A 20,096-nucleotide genomic window follows, 5' to 3' on the forward strand; every position below is an offset into this window, starting at 1 on the left:
TTTATGTGCTTCTTAGATGCCTCCAAAGCTTTTGACCGAGTGAATCACAGGAAATTATTCCAGAAACTGTGTGACGCCCAAGTACCTAAATATATAATGAGATGTTTGTCATACTGGTATGCCCACCAGACTATGTTTGTTAGATGGGATAACTGTATATCTGCGCCTTTTCAGACCAGTAATGGCGTAAGACGAGGTAGTCTGCTTTCCCCAATTTTGTTTAATTTTTACATGAATGATCTGTCTAAAGAATTAAATATGTGCAGAATGGGATGTATGGTCGGTGACAAAGTTGTGAATCATTTAATGTATGCAGACGACCTTGTGATTTTTAGTCCCAGCTCAGCAGGTCTTCAGCAGCTCTTGAACGTGTGCTCAATGTTTGGGGAACATCACGATGTCAAGTATAATGCTATTAAAAGTGTCAGGTTCTGAGTATTGGGAGTAAAACTGGCTTTGTTTAAAGCTTATTGTACTTCCTTGTACACTGCTCATCTGTGGTGTAATTATAAAAAGGGCAGTCTTCGGAAACTGTCAGTAGCTTACAATGACGCCCTAAGGATATTATTGAGAAAGATGAACGAGTGCAAGTGAATTGTTCGTGTCATCTCGAGTTAGTACATTTTCCGCTGTTTTAAAAAACCTGATGTTTAAATTTATTTGTCACTTGAATGGTTCAAAAAAAATCATATCATTTTATTGTTGACTAATGTTGCACACAGTGACATGCGTTTTACTTCGGTTCTCTGGAAACACTGGTATACCTGTCTTTTAAAGGGGCAGAAGTTTTATGGGTGTTCTTGTGCTCTCGTTTTTATGTATTTTCTGTTTTTATTGTTTCGTTTTTAAACTGTTCTTTTATTGCTTTTATTTGTTTTGAACCTGGACCTTGAGTCTGTAATAAAGTGTCATCATCATTATCATTGTCACATAAACAGTAACAGTCAACACATGTCTGCAGAACTGCAGTGGATCCTGATTCAGTGCTGTCAGTAGCTGCTATGTGTTTTAACAGCCACAAGGAGGTGACAGGATAATCACAAGCTAATGAAAATATTGGTTAAGAAGTCAGGGACTGGGAACAATAGGTGAGTCACTTTGTGGATCCCTGAGGTTCCTCATGACAAAAAAAACAAGTGAGATGGAAAGGTTTTTTTAATCTTATTTTGCCATGGGGGAGGAAGTGAATCCCTGTTAGCTGCAGACTGCTTAAATTAATGGCGTCCCCTACACCAACATCTGTTGAGACTTGATCTGTGCTCACCATCTATCATATAAGGCTGCCAGTGCAAAGACAGCACCTAAGCTCACCAAAGCTTCCATCCAATTCAGGCTCCAAATCTTCAGGCGCGGTTCCCTGACCTTAGTGGTTATGAGGTCAGTTATTCCATTCTTAGTCATTTGGTGATAACACACTGCCATTATGTGAGAAAAATGTAAGTGTGTGTGTGAGGTTAGAAGCTGGAAGGTCTGTGTGATCTTTTAATGAAAGATAAGTGACATAATTTAAGTTCCTCTTATTATTTCATAACCAAAAGAGGCAAGTACATAGGCAGGTAAGGGCTCATGTCAAGTATGCTCCTTCACAAGCACACAATGCTCACTCATATGCACAAACACATGGAAGTGTGCACACTCACACACAGATATTCAGCTGAATGCTCCGTGCTGATGTTTTCTTGTGAGATGTCATTACACGATAAAGAGGAAGCCATCAGGAAACCGCTTAAGCACTACTTCCTGTCTGTTGCCACGGTGACAGACCTCATTCCGCTGTTGCAAAGTTTACTATGACTTTACTCAAATTAATTTCTTTCAGAAAGGCTGAGTGGGAAGCAAAACAAAGAGGCAGGTGTACTGGGATCTCCACTGCACTCCGGTGGGCTGGTATCCTGTTTAGGCACTCCTTAGTCCAGCTGTGTCTCAGCCTGTGCTTTAACGCCAACATCTGACAACAATTACTATTCACGAGTGCTCATTGGATGGGCCTTTTAGAATGGCCTGAGCCTCAGCTAGTTGCCACTGAAATAAATCCATGCAGCTGTAGAACCAGGGGACACTTCCTGACTCTAAATGAATTGTTGAATCAATGACTTCAGACTGACGTGTTTGCAGTAGCTGCTAAGACTGATTAATCTATTAATAATACCAGGCTCAATATTGGTTACAACCTATAATGCCCTGTCCTGTATCTATATTTCACTTGCTCAGATAAGACTGTAAAGGCTGACAAGTTTTATGGCAACCAGTTCAAACAAAGCTTCATTCACAAGATTGATATCGACCTTCAGATTTTATTAGCCTGTGCTGTGACTATAGTGAAACTCACCGCTTTATGTGAAATTGTTTTATAAAGTGTACTTTTCACCATGATAAATTATTTATAAGGGACACAGTGTACTAAATTACATCGCTGTGATGTAAATGTGCTATATTGTGTCAGTAATATTTGTCATTACAGTTATAGAAAATAAGAATTTAAATAAAGACAAAATTTCAACCACTGAAAGCGATCAAGAGAAAATTACAACACCTTAAAGTGTTAAAAACAAACAAAAAGGCTGTCAGCATTCAAGTACATGTAGAAAGATGCAGTATAATATATATATAATATATCACAGTAACACAAGCAGATATATGAGCCAGAGAGCTGTGGCTATGTGCACATGTGTGAGACTGACACACACCTTGAATACGTGGTGCCCAGCTGCACTGACAGGAGCCCCATTCCAGTGAGGGTGAACACAAAAAGGGGTTAAGCTGGTCCCTTTTCAAATGGCTGCATCATTGGATTATTGCTAAATTCTTTCTTGGGTTTTCACTTGTCAGAACAAGCAGAGTCACAGCGTCAGCATTACACAGAAGAGCAGAAGGACAGACAGACAGATTCAGAGAGAGTGTGTTGAGTGAGGGCGAAAGAAAAACAGTGGTTTTGAAGTTTTGAATTTGAATTTCAGAAAGAAACACAAGACCGGCTAGAGAGGGGGGGGGGGGGGGGCGGGAGGGGAGCAATGAGGGGTGTGTCATAGCAATTTAGTTCCTCAAGGAAGTACAACTCAACATTATCTTAAGACAGGGTGGCAGGCACTGACAGAAGCACTGAAGGAGAGCTGTTTTGGGGTTTTGGCTTTGCTCATGGTAAAGATGAAGGGATCTCTTTAAATCAGCTGGCCGGTGCCATCAACCTGAAACACAGCAGGGGGAGAGAGCGATATCTGCCACAGACAAGGAGGGAGGGGGACTCGGCACACACACACACAGGTAGGACACTTCTGTCTTGTTCATGATCCGGTAAAAATAAATCCTCTGGGCCCAGAATAGTGTTACGCCTTTTTTTGTTCTTGGAAAAATGAAGACTAACTGATGGCGCCCAGCAGAGACAGACTCAGTGGAGGGATGACTGGAACAAACTCTCCACTTCCCCATTGTGAGTTGGGAGATATACATGCGTACTCACAGTCATGCTAGAACAAGTACAGTGACATGCACAGATATAGAGCTCATACTTTTGTTTGCTCAGGCTGGGAGTTGCTCAACTCAAATGTCAAGGGAGTAGACCTGCCCTTCTTCACTGGCCTACTTTGATTTGATACAGGTGAAGTCAGAGCCAAAGACTACAACACGTTGTCACAGTGGACAGATACAAGCCGTGAGTCTGTGCTGGTGACAGCCGTTTAGCCAACTGCTGTGTGTTTCGCTTCCCTTTTGAGGCATCGCAGATGGTTGGCAGGCTTGAGCAACAACAACTCAGAAGAGTTGTGCAATGTTGAAAGAGAAACTGCAAAATGCGTTTTTTGAGTATTTCAAAATGCTTTCGTATCTGATTTGTCAAAAAAAGAAGGCAGCTGGCAAACTAAATATGAAATCGATGTAATGCTTACATTCAATTCAATATGTGACTGTAGTAACATACAGTTAAGAGTCACACAAGTTGTGAAAAACAAGCTCTACTCCTCTCAGCCTACTGCCCTGTTGCTCCCAGGTCAAAACACACAATAGAAATGACATTTTGTTCTGGTACAATACTCATCTCACACTGAGCCCCGCTGTGTTCTGGACTCTAGTTATTACTGTATCCTCTCTGGTTCAGAACAACAACAGCAAAAAACTTTCTACCAGTTCAATACAACCCCCTTTGTGGGTCGGTGATGAATTTTCAACAATGGCCTACATGTTTTTACTTGACTGACTGGTTGTTCAACCTGATCACAGGCTGGGGGTAGCTAAACGAGACATAACCCCCCACCTCTCAGTCTCACTGGCTACAACCAAGTCAGCCTAACCCCAGGCCTGCTGAAAGTCACTGATGATGTCTGTCTGTCAAGCTCATGGTAACAAGGCCCTGCTGCACTCTAATAACACAAGGCACATTTTCATTGCCTGAGTCAAAGGAGTCTCATCAGTCACCTCTAAGACCTGTGGCAGGATTCATCTCCACACATGCCGAGAAGTACAAGGACACAAATACACAAAAAGCACTAAAAATACCTGAATGCAAAAACAACCGGAAACCAATTTTACACAAAAATGCACATCCATCCACACGTGCACAAGTTCCTACATGTACACAAACAGAGGCTCAGTGCTAGAGTCATCTGAAGAATGCTAAATATTTGCCTCTTCTGCTTGCCCGGATGGCCCCACCCATTATCACTCTCTCTTTGACTGTCCATTAACTTAACGTTTAAAGATTACTCAGTGTCTGGCTGTTACGGAAACATGCATTTTACTGAAAAAAAAAGAAGAATCGACCTCTGCTCTGTTATTTTCCTTTTATTCTCCTGACAGCTCTCACAGAATACAGGTGCTTCTCGATTCCACTAGGTATTTGGAAGGGAAACAAACACTTGAACATGTAATGCAGTCACTCCCTGGTGGATGTCAACAACAAACTGAGGTATAAAGGACCTCTTCAATCTGTGTACCCGAAACCTGATGCTCAACATTAAAAGCATACTTGATGTGACCGAGTGAATGACATCCATTACAGAGAAGTGATTTTATGGCAATGTGCTGCTGCAACACAACATGTTTCAGTGCTCTCTAAATAGCGTCAAAATCCCTGCTAGATCTACATAACATAAATGGTGTTGATGTACAAAAAGCTATGCAGTGCACAGTCTCCAGATGCAGGAGTTACATTTTACTACATGGAATATTGGCCGGTGACTACACACTGTGCAGATCTCTGAAATCCCTGTAGTCTTTTGAGCAAATAAATGTGATTGGCACGTGACTCTGAAATAGCTATCACACTGCTCTACTTCCATTATCACCGTTAAGGCAAATTAATCTAATGACTGTTCTTTAATTCCCCACAGGGAACCCAAAGCTTTTGTAATGAAGCGAGCCATTAGACGTGACACTTGTTCAAATGTTCACAGTGGTTGTGCATGTAAAATGGAGCCCAGTGAAATTTCCTATAAAGTTTGCTTGTTATGGATGTTGCAGCTGGGATTGGGGTGCACGCCATGGATAGGGAGTCACAGCAGGCTCATTTGCCTTTTTGCATGATATGATTGCTAATGCAACTTAATGACTTTCTCATATATTAGCGAGTGTCAGCTCATAGTGCTGACAGTGCATCATTGAGGTTGAATGATGATAACATCATGATTTGAATAACAAATTCTAATAAGCACAAGCAGCCATGAAAGAAACATTAATGCCACAACTAGACAGTCAATTAACTGTCAGCTTACAGATAACATGCTGTTGCTAATGCACAAGATGCTTCAGTAACATAACGGCTCTTATTTTAACTATAGGCAGATCCCAGACCGGTGTTCTATAGCCATTAGGCCCAGGGTGCTCGCATTGTGTTTTTGCACCACTACTGATCCAATCTGGAAACAGCAGGCATGGGCCTGCCTCAGATATGCAGTCTACATACTCCCTTCAAATACGTGTCCACACAAGCCAGAATTGGGATTCAGGATGGAAAGTTACACTAAATGATGCTCAGTAACTGTTAGATTTCAGGTCTGTTTGCACACCACAAAGTCAAATGATGCAGGAAGTAGGAGAAGCTACAACTCTCAGTAGCACTGATGCATGATAAAGATACTGTACGTCTTTGGTGATTCTGTCTGACAAGTACTTTGGATTAAGGTGAAGTGAGCGTTAAGCATTTAAATAAAACTAAGCTGTTCTTAAGTTTGTGTTTGTGGGATTGGAGATAAATCTTGACATTATCTATCAAACAAGTATTCTACAAGGGCAATTTTTTGCTTCATCTATTGTAAGAGTCACTGTTACTCTGATCCTTTCCATCTTTCTTCGTTATTTGATAATGTGGGACTTTAACCTTGCCCAACCTTTATACACTTTTTGATATAAACACAGCTAAACAAAATGTAAATGCTCCTTCCATTTATGAATTATTCACTCTAAATGCCCTTCACTCCTTTTACATCAGAAATTAGGGAGAAATTCAATGAAATTTAGTCAAACTGTGCTGACAAAGGTAAAGAGTGGGTTTTGTAATTCTGTCCTATGCAGTGTGCTGTGAGCATGCTGATGACCTCTCTGGGGGTGGGGGGTGATTCTGTGATTGATGCTAGGTGTGGTTAAAATCTCAGAGGAGAAATTACAGGTCCATGTGGAGTCTCTTCCATGGTACTTTTCCCTTTTGGCATCATCATATGTGCATGTTAGATAAACAAACACTGCAGCTAAAGCAAGGTTTGAATTCGACAGAATACATGGTATTTTCAGTTTGTTAATTTAGCACTGAAGAGATATGGATTTACTTTCATTTTAATAAAGGACCAAATATTTAAGCTTTTATTGTTAACAATGGTGAGACTGAAATGGACTTCAAAATGTGTAGCTGTCCATATGGATGATAATCTGAAGGTTAGAGTCACAGTAATGACTGGATAGTCACCAGTTCAAACCCCCAGATGAAAATTTACATACTTCCCATCTTATGTCTTTCCCTTGAACATTGCACTTGACCTCCCATCTATTTTCCTCAAGCAGTAAAAGAGTGAGGTTGCATTGAACAGAAAGGGGTGAAAATCTTTTTTAAGGCTGTGACTATAAATCTCTTCAGTTCTTTATAGTCAGGTAGGTGCTCAGCACTTTCATTTTTATTTAAGTAATAGAGGAAAAGCAAGCAGTGTGAACCTACTCCTATATTCTTTGACTACTGCAGCTTTTGATTTGCTGTACCCTGGACAGTGATGGGGAACCTGCGAAAAAAAAAAAAAAAACTAAAACATTTGTGTGAAATACAAACCATTTCATGCACACGAGTGAGCAGCAAATTGAATAATGAATTGTAAATGCTCCATCTTTTTGCTACTGTAAGTATTATGTGCAGCTTACCAACATCATGATGAATGATTTGTGGGTAACTAGACCTAAAGTTTTAGTTCTCACCATTGTTTACTTCTGCAATTTTAATCACTCAGTTGTCTCTTGCAATTAAAACAGCTGACAGGCCCAAAAATTACTTCCAGTGTGTCTTGTTGTCAATATCGCCAGTACAAGGCAAATAATTTGCTTTTTTTTTTCCTGACAATTCAGGTGACCATGGATGCCTTCAGCTCCAAGGATATGGCCATGAGGGTGCAGAAGAAGATCCTCAGCAGCATGGCCAACAAAACCTCTGTCCAAATGTTCATTGATGACGCCACCAGTGACATCCTGGATGAACTGTATCGTGTCTCCAAAGAGTACTCTGGAAATAAAAGCGAGGCTCAGAAAGTCATCAAAAACCTGATCAAGATTGTGGTGAAGATAGGCGTGCTGTTCAGAAACAACCGTTTCAGCACAGAAGAGCTGAGAGTGGCCCAAGAATTTAAGAAAAAACTGCACCAGGGGTCCATGACGGCAATCAGCTTCTATCAGGTACATTTCCACACATTAACTTTTAATGTCCATGATATGCACCGAGTTTAGAAAGCCAGATGTTAGAGTTAAGAACATCTTGTTATTCAGTGATCTGAAACAAATGCAATGTAGTCTGCCAAGAATTCTTCCAATTAAACACAGATATTTAAATAAATTAATCACAGAGGCACAAGGACAAGAGAAAGCTAATTGAACAGGGACAAAACATCCACTTTAGCTCATCAAAACAGATGATATGAACTTCAAGTACACAATGAGTAGCTACATAGTTTTTCTACTCTATTCAAGAGCCAACTTATACTGTATTTGTGGCGCGCTTGCTATGAAGTGTGGCCTAAATTTAACTGCTTGTCTCCATCTCTGCTTTCATAAAAATATGACTGGACATAAATAGGGCGGTATCACACAGGGTGTTGCTCGTTTCTTCACACACTCAAGATGATGTTAAACATCACACTAGAGTCACATTTCTAACATAAATATATCTCCTGACTGATCTAGGTGGACTTTACCTTCGACAAGACAGTGATGGAAGAACTCCTGACCAGCTGCAGGGACCTGCTGCTGACACTAGTCAATACCCACCTCACCCCTAAATCCCACAGTCGCATCAACCATGTCTTCAACCATTACTCTGACCCCGATCTCCTGACCAAACTGTATGACCCCAGTGGCCCTTTCCGTCCAAACCTCATCAAGATTTGCAAAGGACTCACCAAACTGTTAGAGGATGGGACAATATGACATAGAAACAACATGGCAGACAGACACTGGGAGCTCTACAAGCTGACTCAAAGACCCTAAAGTGGACAAAACTTGTCTTACTGCTGCTGTGGACTGGCAACGTTAAGACGAGAGATTTAAGAACAAACCTGCTGTTCTCAAAGAACATGGGATAAAATTTAAGTTGGTTGAGTCATTCCTCAAATTTTTTTTGTTTATAGGCGATATATACTGTGGTATATATCCCCTACTTGTCTTTTCAGACAAATTTCACAAAAACCAAACTTGAATATAAACATGTTTATACTATATCAGTTGTTTTATTAGATTATGAAATGTCATCCAATGTTTTAGTCGCAACTATGAAATATTTCATTCACAACTACTGATGGCTTGTATTTTGAAGAGCACGACTTCCATAAAGAAAACAGTGAGGGAACATAACACAGCGCTGCCATCTGGTGGTCCAGATGATGCTACAGTGACTGTGACTGTGTTTACTACGGCATTGCTGAAGACAATACAGCCAATAATAAAGCATGTAACTCCCACCATTACTTCGCAGTTCCATGTTTAGAAGCATCAACAAAAAGACCGACTGCTACATGGTGTTGTCTGCACGAGCTTCGATGTAAATCCCATAATTCATGTTTTTCTGAGAAATGGATTACAGTCATCCGCTGACATTAGTACAGGTACTACTCTTTGGCTTTCCATTGCTGCACTGAATATCAATAGACAAAAGGAAGTCACGTTCTGCTTGGTCTCCATCTCATGTAATAATAAATACTGCAATTTAGGGTTTGCCTGGAAAGCGATTTTCTACTTTGTGCAAGCAATAATGTGGAGAAAAGCTAGTTGAACTACTACACTACAGAAACGCATTTTTAAAGACTAAGTGCTAATGAGACTCTGGAGTTACCTTTGCTCATCTTTTTAAGATCAATGTAGACAAACATGTGCATACGGTATTTAGACCTGAACCTAGACCTTTATTTTAAAATGAACTATATGACACAAACAAAAAATATTCCCATAACAAACAGTACAAAAACTGATGTCAAAATATTTATTCAGAAAAACATTTTTCTTAAACTTTGGCTACACTGAACTTTAAATTCTTCAGCAGGGACAAAAGTATTTTGTACTTTACAAGGCTCAAGGTTTTAGTCAGAAAACCTGGTGTTATCAGACTGTGAGGTAGAAAATACACATGTAAATCAGAAAAATCAGATTACTACACATGCACACAAACCACATCCTGAGGTAACCAGATGAACAGTGATGTGACTAAAACATGTGCCTGTGAAGTTAAATTTAATTCTTATCTCAATCATGTGAAAACAAACCAAACAGCTACAGGCCATTTAAAGATGGTCATAATCTACAGTAGGTCTCAACAAATAAATAAGGGGCTACACAAGTGCGATTTTCATTCAAAAAGACTTGTTAAAAGGCCATTTCTCTTCCCATAACAAGGTTGACAGTATATTAAATGGCATCATGAGAAGACTTTTAGGCTTCAAGTTCATATAGCAGCAGGGGCTCATCAGACATCTGTCCCTTTATCTGTAATGCTCTGTGTTCTGGGAGGTCAAACCCTGCAACATGGCTTTCTGGAAACATTTTTGTGATGGTCAGAGTGGGACATGGAAACTTGTCACAGCTCAAAGATCTCATCTTCCCTATCTCTCAGTTTCTTGGTGAGTCTGGTGACAGTGAGGGGTATTGCCCTGTGTGCCACCTGCATTCTCGAAGATGAAACCTGTGACCTTGTAAGAGGCCACCACTCTGATGTCCTGCTGGTGCAAGCTGCATCTAGGGCGGCAACCCTGTGAAGAATAAACCGATGAAGAGATACAGTAAATGTGAAGACTGATACGATTCACACAATCAGCCTACATTCATCTGTGGAAGCTTTGAAAAACTGCCTCTTGCCATTTAGTTTCTGAATCATCAATCACCAAGTTCTGATGAATTACATTTGCATGCAACTGCCATTTCTTATCAGCTTTGCTTTCAGTGGCAAAATATAGAGCCACCGGAAAAGCAAGCTTATTAGTAAAGCACATTTTCATAGAAAAAGGGAACTCAAAGCACACATAAAACATTAAAATGCTAATTAAAAGAACAAAAGAAGATTTAAAATAAGATCAAATTAAAAGTATACACATAGAACAGAGACATGAATTAAAAGCAGTGGGAAGAACAGTCTTTAGCTTAGTGTATAATAATACTGGGTATAGGAACGGAAAGGCTAAAAGCCCTTTCGCCATGTTTATTTTGAACTCTGGCCACTAGTTGACCAGATCCGAGACACCTACTAGGCTTCAGCAAATATATCTCTGATATACTCTGGGCCTTGATCATTGGGAAACTTGTAGACAATAAGTAGAGCCTTGAATTCTGTATTTAACTGGACCCAATAATTGAAGTAATGTGTTCTCTCTTCTTGGTGTTTGTCACTATTCTATCAGAATGTCTAATGGTCTGAATACAGAGGCAGTCAGGAGTGCATTAGAGTAGTCCACCCACTAGAAGTGAAAACAATGTGCTTTTCTAAACCATGTTTAGAGATAAAGTTTCTCATGTTTTAAGATGATGAAGAAGAAATGGCTGATAGGAATGTGGAGGTGCTTTATGGATAGAACTACCCTCTGTAGCACCCCATGTCGATGTCAGCATCAAAATTCAATTCTATACCTCATCATAACAACCACATTAACATACAGCACAGTGTATGCTAAATACATATTAATGAGAATAGTGAGAGCCATAAAACTTAGCTAAGGGTTTTATCTATGGTGGAAACTGCACACTGGCATTTTGAAAGGAAGGATTATATACACTCATCAGCCATAACATTATGACGACAGACAGTGAAGTGAATAATGTTGATTATCATGTTACAGTGGCACCTGCCAGTGTGTGGGGGTATATCAGTGAACATTCAGTCCTCAAAACTAAAGTGCTGGAAGCAGGAAAATGGGTAGCGTACGGATCTGAGTGGTGATGGCTGACGACTGGGTCAGTGCATCTCCCAGACTGCAGGTCCTGTGGTCTGCAGTGGTTAGTACCTACACCAAGAGTGGTCTAAGGAAGGACAAACAGTGAACTGGATGCCCAAGGCTCACTGATTGTGCGATTTTAAATTTCAATTAGCATTTTCAAAAGATTCCCGTTTGCTCGAATCTTTGTTAAAATGGTTGAAAATGAGAAATACTGTACATTGGCCAGGCAGCATGGTGGCATGGTTAGCGCTGTTGCCTCACATCAAGAAGGTTCCAGGTTCAAGGCCTTTCTGTGCAGAGCGACCCCGTTCGGGACTAAGCGGTATAGATAATAGATGGATGGATGTGCATTGGTCTCTATGAAGAGAAACATTCAGTGGCTATAGCGGTGATATCACAGCTAGAGTGAGGAGGCTATTGAATTTGTCTTTAAAAAAAAAAGAGATCTCTAACTTGTCTTCATGACCAGTTTTCACTCCTTTGTCATAAGATTGTCACTGAATGAGCGACACATTTGTGCTTTTCCTGACAATACAACTCTGGAAGCAAACAAATTCACACAGGATACACAGTGAGCTGCAGTGACACGAGTGCCAACCAACTGCCACTTTGACTAGGCAGGGGGCCATAATGTAACGGCTGGGGAGTGTACTTTCAGTATACCAATACTTTTGTAGCTCCGCCTGAACTGCAACACAAAAGCACCTATAATGACAACACTTTGGAACTCTGTCATGCAACAAACAGAAGGAGTGTGTCTGGTCAACTAGTATAAACAAGTAAACAGTGAGAGCCCTGCAGCCATACCTGCTCTCTGCTTTCTGGCATCCTCTAACAGCAGCCTGGCTGGACTGGCTTATCAAGTCATCCAACCTCTTCAAATAGTCCACTGGAGTGAGGTCAGCTGCTCTGTCTTTACAATCCTCTTGCTTGTTGTCTGAGGAGCTTTCAGTGTCCCCATTTTGAGTAGAACAAGAATTGTCTTTTTCACTGTCCTCTGCAGCCAAATCCATCCCGTTACTGCAGTCATTCAAGTCTGTTAGCACAGGGATTGACAAGGACTTCCTCAGGAATATTGAGTCATTGGTGTACAACCTGTTTGCTCTTTTGATCTGCTCCATCTGTAAGCAAGAAATACCTTGTCAGTCTTTTGAGAACATGCTCCGCTTGTCTCACTTAAGACAAGCATATATACATGTACAAATAATGCTTCGTGATCAATTCATCTGCAGACTATTTTCTCCATAAGTTGATTGACTGTAACTATTTGAAAACAGTAAAACATTTTTTATTTCCTCCAAAAGTGACATCTTTAGATGTTAAACAATAGCCCAAAATCCTAAGATATTACGTTTTCTATCATGTATGCCTAAGAAAAACAAATTATTTCCAATTAAAACACTGGGAACATCAAATATTTGACATTTGCGGTTACAAGTAGCAAATTGAGGATTAGTTGGTTATCAGAACAACTTTCTGTCAATCTTGTTGCAGCCATTGTATATATATATATATTTTGTACATCCAATGTCAAAGCACTATACGTTTCTACATAGGTTTAAAATTAACTGCTCCTAGCACAGAAAAGAAACATGACTGACTAAAACAGCTGCAAGATTAACTGTTAAACTGGTTCATACTTACAGACACTCCATATTTCAGAGCCAGGCCTTGTAGAGTCTCTCCTGGCTGAACTTTGTGTTCAATGCATCTCTGGCGAAGCGCAGATACCGGAGACTGAACCAAGCTGCTGTAGGATGTCGTGCGGCTCCCCGGGAGCAAGTTGTTCCCCTCGGCTGACAAAGGTGCTCGCTCGCCGGACATGGACATGGTGGCGGTTTGTGAACGAGAGTCGAGTTGGTAACCGATCAAACGGTGTTAAAGTACGGTTGCCAACAAATTTACTTTTGTTCACATCACGAGAATACTGCTTACTTTGATTAGATCCGGTGACTTCATAAAAGTAGCAGCTTAATTAGCCTGCTAGCTAAGTTAACACAGACTCGTTCTTTCCTTCTGAGTGTTAACCTGTGACTGTATCGACAAACTGTCGAACCTCTGCCACAGGGGAAACACAACAACGTATTAAACATTAACTTTAACCTACCTTATACTTCAAACAAACGCTCGAAAAGTTGCTGAGAAAAATATTAGCGTCATTTTTTTTTCATGTATCCTGTAGTCAGCTGTCTGGTTCCATATGTTGCTATTGGTCCCATGACTCGTCACTGGCGCTGCATTCAAACTATTGGAACATCGGATACGATTTGAAGGCTTATATAGGTTACACTCTTGGGTTTGAAACGGAATTAATAGCATACGTTGCCATGCAGTGGTTTCTTTCTGTCTTATTTTACTGGTAAACACACTTGACAAACGTTATGTATTTAAAGCTATTTTTAAACGACATGCTTGTTGTTATTTTAATAAGATGCTTATATTTTCCAGCCACGCTTTGTACAGGGAACGCAAGAGATATTAGCTCGTCGTTGTTGTGATGCTGAAATCGGTGATTCCACTTGGCTTTTAATCCCTGTTTCCCAAGATAGTCCACCCTTTCATTCCCTTGCACCCCCACCCCTGAATGAGCTGGTATCCATAGGAATTCCACCTCGATTCCTAGACAAACAATAAAGCACCTTTTTTCATATAATACTGGGATTTATGTCTTGAAATTTTTGTTTCTCATCTTCAAAAAACAAGACTGACCATTTAAAGATATGTAAATAAACTATTGGTGGAAATTTTGCTCCTTATGTTAGCAATCTGCCAGTAAAAGCATGCAGTAAAGCAAAAAATACAAGACTATACTGTATATACCTATTTCTGCCTGATGTACATAAAACCCTGATATGACTCCGGTGCAACAGGTGGCGGTATGCATCTAAATACGTTGTTTGCGACCCGTCATTAAGATGAGTGAAAAAGAAGAAGCAGAAGAAGACATTAGTTTGCCAGCTAACCTTTTACTTGTATGTTTTGAGATTATCAACCATATAGATTATGTCGTTTAAGAGGGAAGGCGATGACAAGAGTCAGTTGAACGTCCTGAAGGTAACAGCTGTGTTTAGCTTTTGTAGAAGAGACTTCAGATGAGATTCTAGTCAACGGATTCTACATGTTGTTATGGTTAGCATCCTGCTAACTAACAACGCATGCTTATTGGAAACCACCGCTTTATTGTGTTTCAGAAACGACGCGTAGCAGATCTACTGTCTAATTTTATTCCAGAAGATGAAGCGGCTCTTATGAAGAATGGAAGGTGGGTTAAACCTGATTTAACGTCATACTCTTTGGATTGAAAGTGTTATAGCATGAGGTTATTGAAGACAGTTAACATGTAACAACTGATGACATCACGGTGACATTCAACGAGTTAAGTTGGTTTCTAGATACACCTGCCTTGTGTGCTCCTACCGTCCTGTGTTTGACACAGTCGATATGCTAACGGTCCACAGAAAGGGGAAAAGGCACCTGGAAGGTGAGAGTTATTTTGTGCCATTTATTTCTTATTATTAAGTGTAACTGTCTCAATAGGCAGTATGTCTATAGCTTTACAAAATATTTGCCATTTATGCCTGCAAATATGTTTTTATTTTATTATGGGTTAGCCAGTTCAATATTTTATTGATTATTTCCCCTCCATTTTATCAATCATTTGGAGGGGAAAAAAGAAAGACGTTTTTAAAAAATATGTCCATCATAGTTTCTCTAGTTTAAGGGGATGTCTTGTGTTGTCTCATCAACAGTCCAAATCCTAGAGATATTCGATGTGTCATAGAAAACTAAGGAAACCAGAAAATATTCACATTTGAGAAGCTGAAACAATAACCTACCTTGATACAACCTTACATGTATAATTTTACATTTACATATCTTAAAGTAGTTATGAATGGCTTAGAAAATAAACACGGTTCTTTCTTTTCCTTCAGGATTAAAAGTATTTTATGGCAAGAAAGCAGCACTGCAGAATGAAATAACAAAAAGGCAACATGAAAACTACGTCCAGGTTGAAGACACTGGGCAGGTTGAAGACACTGGGCAGGTTGGTATGAGCATCAGTTGTTCTGCTCTGTTAAGTGGTTTAGTTGACTCCCTAAGCAAACTTTTCAGAATCCTTTGACACATACGACAAGTGCACGTCATGTTGTTATTCCTAAATTATGATGAATCATTTATTTTCTGCCTGCTGAATGAACTGGCTGAGTCATTTCTGTTTGTCCTGAGTTCCACTGTTTCTCTGTACAAGTGTCAGTGTTGTTGCATACATTTATAGGTGTACAGAGAAACTGTGGAACCCAGGAACAACAGATATGAGTCAGCCTGGGTCAATGAATCATTTGGGAATGACAACATAAACTGAACAAACTTCTCTGACTAACTGAGACTATTCAGGCATGTTGATGTCTTGTGTCAAAGGCATTGTGTGGTACCCTTGTGGCTTCCATATGACCCTGACAAATTAACACTGTGTCAATCAATTTAAAGTTATTGTCTTTTGTGGAAAAAATAAACAACAATTGACAGAGCATTTTGTAGGGTTAGCTACCAGTAGCATTTGAGAAATTCAAGATACACAATTGTTACTGTGATTTTAGGGAACCTCCAGTTCAGCCCCTTTATTGGCACAAACACGGAAGCTTACATATCATGCTCTGCTAAAGACTAAACCATACAGCAGCTGCCACAGGAAAACCAGGTGAGTGAGATGCCTATTTAACATACAGTACACATTTCCATATATATTTTCACTCCCAGAAAAGGAAAAGGCGAAAACACAAGTTTAAACATAGATCTGTCATTTTTAAGCACAAAATCTGAAAAAGGACCGGCAAACATCAGCTCAGATCCCAGTGTCAGCGCCTGCAACAAAACGCTATCGCTGCAAATCAACACATGTCGGAAACCTGAAGTTTCAAACAGCGTGCCACCAAGCAGTGCCAGTGGCCTCACAGCAGGTAGAGTCGATTACAGCGGTTGATCTGTGAATCGTCAGATTTAGAGCTGATAACAGTGGACATGTTTTGTTTTCTGTAGTCAGTGAAGGTTCAACCCCATCAAAAGACATTAAGGTACCTCAGTCTAAAGTGACACAGGAGGAAAAGCCTCTAACATCCCAGAGGAGGCAAGAGCTGGAGCACTACCTCAGACTTAAAAGGTTCTGATCAGTTACTGTATATGCTTGACGTGAGACTCAGTATTGCTGCCTGTATTTTACTGTGCCAGCCTCATAGTCTTTAAGATAGTATGCTTTGCTTTCTCTTTCTTTTAGTGCTGGATGGCTACAAGACCAGAGTGGCAAGTGGATTAAAGACGAGAATGTGGAGTTTGATTCAGATGAAGAGGAGCCTCCTTTGCTTGCCCCCCTACCCACAAGTCAGTGAGAGGACTAAGAACTGTGGGAAAGCACAGATAAACTTGTACTACAGTGGCATGATCAGAAGTCACCCTGTTGTTTGAAACATCCAGAGCTCCACATCCAAGGACTCTGTCTCTCAACCACCCATCAACATTTCACTGAATTTCATGGTTTTCTAATTCTACAGCACCTGTTTAATCCGTTGACCTACTGCTTGGAAGTAATAACAGCATGCACCTGTTTGTTTTAATTGCACCAGGAAACCCACAAAAGTGCCACTTTTACCAGATTAAATTTGTTACTTCAGCCTAGTGAAAATACGTCATTTTGTTACCACATGGGACGACATCAAGCAGTCTGAAAGATATTATAATAAGAGAGGCTACCATTACCAACATTGTATTTACAAAAGTACTTGCTGGCGACATGGAGACATCACTACAACAACGTCTAACAGACCGGACGATCAGACAAACCAACATTTTTTTCCAGAACCACTGAATTTGGAAGTAAAACTGAACGACTGAAAATCTTTCCCTGCTCAGAACAGCTGTGTTCACACAAATGTGACAGTTACCGAAGGGCGAAGATGAATCAGGAGGGAAATCTGTAAACCAGGATGGAAGTTTACAACGAGCGGTTTGGGTACTATTTTAACTGTTCGGGTTCATTTTCACTTCCAGATATTTTGACTAGCCTGTTTTTTTTTGTTTTTTTTACTGTTTGACTGCAGGTGTTCCTTGCTCTCACCTTGACCTAGCAAAGCAACATCCTGTCTGAGCAGGATGTGTTGAAACATTGGTGTTAAAATGCTCTCTTTTGTAACTCTAAATAGTGTCAAAGCTGAATTGTAAAACCTCCCCGACATCAGCCTTATGTCTGCGTCATAGATCCTTTGGAATCAGAAGAGCAACCCTGAAACTGAAAGCTGACTTTTGGGCAGAGTGAGGTCACCTAGACAAAGATTGAGACTGTTTCCATCACCCTTTTCAGCTGAGTCCAATCACCTCTGTCAGCTTCACTATAAATTGGCAGCAGAACTGGTGCTAATCTGGGCAGAGAAGCCACCTTTTAGCATTCTCCACAGGATCTTCGTTGAGTGCCCCTCTCAGCTCAGCACAAATTGGACAACATCCTCGGGGTCAGTGGGAGGGGGGCGCAGGGACTTGGCATGAGTTAGTTTCTGATGACACCGCTAATATGTGTCAATAGCACACCATTATTTTGGAGCTCAATGCGTCATCACCCCATGAGGAGACATTTGAAGATCTTTTTCACTCGTCATGGAGACTTGAAATATAAACAGCAGTTAAATGTTTTGAAGACAAATATATCAATGCTTAAATTCTGATGACCTTTTACTACCATGTCTGCCCTTTTACTGTTTCAAGTTGCACAGTCCACTGACACAAAAAAAAAAAGACGCAAATGGAGCACAATATGGTGAATGTCTGTCACAGAGCGCATAGCACTGAACACTACAATCCAACAACAGACCTGCGTTTTACTGCGAAACAGCAAAGTGGTGAGGCAACACTGACTTTAAATCGCTTTAAGATGCCAAATGTCAGCGCAGCCTGTATGGCTTTAATGTGACCTTTGAGAAGTCTAAAAATCAATGTTCAGCCTATTAATGGTGGCCATGTCAAACCTGACATTAAATCAGAGCACTTTAACAAAATGAAAAAAAAAAACAGGTTAAAGAAACCAGGTGGAGAAGGCAGGAACCTGAGCAATGCTGTCAAAATCCTCAGAGGTTAACAGCTGTTTCTGTTCATAAATCTGCGGATGCACAGGGGAGCAACCATCTTAACATTGGCTCTTATATTTGGAACAAGGAAACTCAAGCCTGATGTACCAGGTTACGTTTGCCATCAGGGGGAGAAATAAGTCAAGTGCTTGAGAGAAGTCAGAGGATCAGGATAGACTTTAAACGATTAAACCGTAGTGAATCTTTATAAGAAGTGTCCGTCTCTAAAGTGCTGCGGTATTATCACTTTATTATTAAGTGTGCTATACTTTAAATGATGGAACTGTTGAGTCTGAAAAAATCCACGTTTTGCTGTAGAATTCCTCTCAAATGGTAAACATTTCCTTTTCAGAGAAGCCCTTCTCTAATTCAGACGGGTGATGTTGCAGCGACACAGTTATCAGTCTAAATTATTATAATTTCAAGTTCATTTGTGCCGAGTTCTTTTAACCTTTCCCTGGCATCCAATTTCAGGTGTAGATACTGAAATGCACCAAAGTATGTGCTGCTTTGATGCATTTTAGCCAGTATTTATTAGCAATAATATTCATATATCATTATAAAATGGTTAAATAAGTTGTGGAGACAATAAAATTAAACTTGCCAAATGTTTACAAAAGATAGTTGAATACATATTTTTATTTAAAGTATTTACAGATTGTTTGCTTCCTACAGATAGCACCACATTGAAAATGCTTTCATGAATGAAGAGTTAACCTTGTGTTCGGGATGATGTTGGAAATGCCGAAACTAAAAGCACAAAAGAAAAAGACACCACATTTTGCTTGTGACCTATACATGCTTTTATGATGAATTGAGCAGTCTACAAAAAGCTGGCTGCGTTAAATGAAATGAAATGGCTGGACATGGATGTTAGGTTAGTGGATGCACTCTGACCCAGTCTGATTCCATTCAGCTGTGGTGCACCACACTGACAAAGCTGGCACAAGGCTGTCGATGGCAGTCACTGCAGGCTCCAAGTGGCTGAAGTGCTTGTTCTTCTATTTGCTCCTTGTCACTTTCATCTTAATCTCTGCCGGCGAACTGCAATATGACAATAACGATAAAATTATAACATGAAATAATCTGTCAAAACGATGGTTAGAGATTACAATGCATAAAAACAGCCAGCATTTATTACATTTAAATCTTAAAGCATCTTTTCCCATAAATGGCAGCCACTATTTCCCACATTTTGATTTCAGCTAAATGTGACAGCGTTCTCATCAAGTGCACTTGTAATGTTTCTCACTCATGTCGTTGTTTCGTGTGATGGCCATGGCAGCTCTGGCGCGGGGACCCTGCTGGGTGAAGTGGTAACCGAACTTGAGGATGCTGGAGTTGTTCTCCAACATGGAGGCAATCTCCATCTCAACCGAGTCGCCCAAGGTCT

At 40.3% G+C, this 20,096-nt stretch overlaps 4 protein-coding genes and 1 long non-coding RNA gene across 9 annotated transcripts in view; 2 read left to right on the forward strand and 3 right to left on the reverse strand.

Annotated features, from left to right (window-relative positions):
- The window catches only part of LOC109968923 (uncharacterized), a 113,144-nt gene extending 98,917 nt beyond the window's left edge, over nt 1-14,227 (reverse strand). For both annotated transcript variants that reach the window (XR_002276203.1, XR_002276204.1), the window contains exon 1: nt 13,702-14,227. This is a non-coding gene — a long non-coding RNA (uncharacterized LOC109968923). The remainder of the gene's footprint in view (nt 1-13,701) is intronic.
- On the forward strand, nt 3,062-9,140 carry tnfaip8l2b (tumor necrosis factor, alpha-induced protein 8-like 2b). Of its 2 annotated transcripts, none has more exons than XM_020615502.1 (3): nt 3,062-3,261; nt 7,534-7,857; nt 8,362-9,140. In XM_020615502.1, the coding sequence occupies exons 2-3, from the start codon at nt 7,540-7,542 to the stop codon at nt 8,602-8,604; spliced, it is 561 nt and encodes a 186-aa protein (XP_020471158.1). In that variant the 5' UTR covers nt 3,062-3,261; nt 7,534-7,539; the 3' UTR covers nt 8,605-9,140. The 2 variants fall into 2 exon arrangements, with proteins under 2 accessions (XP_020471158.1, XP_020471159.1); XM_020615503.1 differs by having other exon boundaries at nt 3,062-3,260; nt 7,531-7,857.
- Nucleotides 9,683-13,704, reverse strand: lysmd1 (LysM, putative peptidoglycan-binding, domain containing 1). The gene is made up of 3 exons (XM_020615501.1): nt 13,239-13,704; nt 12,402-12,715; nt 9,683-10,415 (listed from the first exon to the last, which is right to left on the reverse strand). Exons 1-3 carry the CDS (start codon nt 13,422-13,424, stop codon nt 10,244-10,246), a joined length of 672 nt encoding a protein of 223 aa, XP_020471157.1. The 5' UTR covers nt 13,425-13,704; the 3' UTR covers nt 9,683-10,243.
- scnm1 (sodium channel modifier 1) lies at nt 13,332-17,572 on the forward strand. Of its 3 annotated transcripts, none has more exons than XM_020615499.1 (8): nt 13,332-13,399; nt 14,786-14,856; nt 14,987-15,075; nt 15,527-15,639; nt 16,193-16,293; nt 16,404-16,552; nt 16,632-16,752; nt 16,867-17,570. In XM_020615499.1, the coding sequence occupies exons 1-8, from the start codon at nt 13,352-13,354 to the stop codon at nt 16,976-16,978; spliced, it is 804 nt and encodes a 267-aa protein (XP_020471155.1). In that variant the 5' UTR covers nt 13,332-13,351; the 3' UTR covers nt 16,979-17,570. The 3 variants fall into 3 exon arrangements, with proteins under 3 accessions (XP_020471155.1, XP_020471156.1, XP_020471154.1); XM_020615500.1 differs by lacking the exon at nt 13,332-13,399 and adding an exon at nt 14,480-14,648 and having other exon boundaries at nt 15,527-15,621; nt 16,867-17,572; XM_020615498.1 differs by lacking the exon at nt 13,332-13,399 and adding an exon at nt 14,480-14,648 and having other exon boundaries at nt 16,867-17,557.
- A 1,833-nt stretch (nt 17,573-19,405) lies between these two features.
- The window catches only part of tmod4 (tropomodulin 4 (muscle)), a 16,902-nt gene continuing 16,211 nt past the window's right edge, over nt 19,406-20,096 (reverse strand). The window contains exons 10-11 of the mRNA XM_020615504.1: nt 19,956-20,094; nt 19,406-19,747 (exon numbers count right to left, since the gene is read on the reverse strand). Of these exons, the coding sequence (XP_020471160.1) occupies nt 19,725-19,747; nt 19,956-20,094 (162 nt within the window). The 3' untranslated portion in view covers nt 19,406-19,724. The remainder of the gene's footprint in view (nt 19,748-19,955; nt 20,095-20,096) is intronic.

Source organism: Monopterus albus, unplaced genomic scaffold, assembly GCF_001952655.1.
Source record: "Monopterus albus unplaced genomic scaffold, M_albus_1.0 scaffold166.1, whole genome shotgun sequence".
In the NCBI taxonomy this organism is placed as follows: Eukaryota; Metazoa; Chordata; class Actinopteri; order Synbranchiformes; family Synbranchidae; genus Monopterus; species Monopterus albus.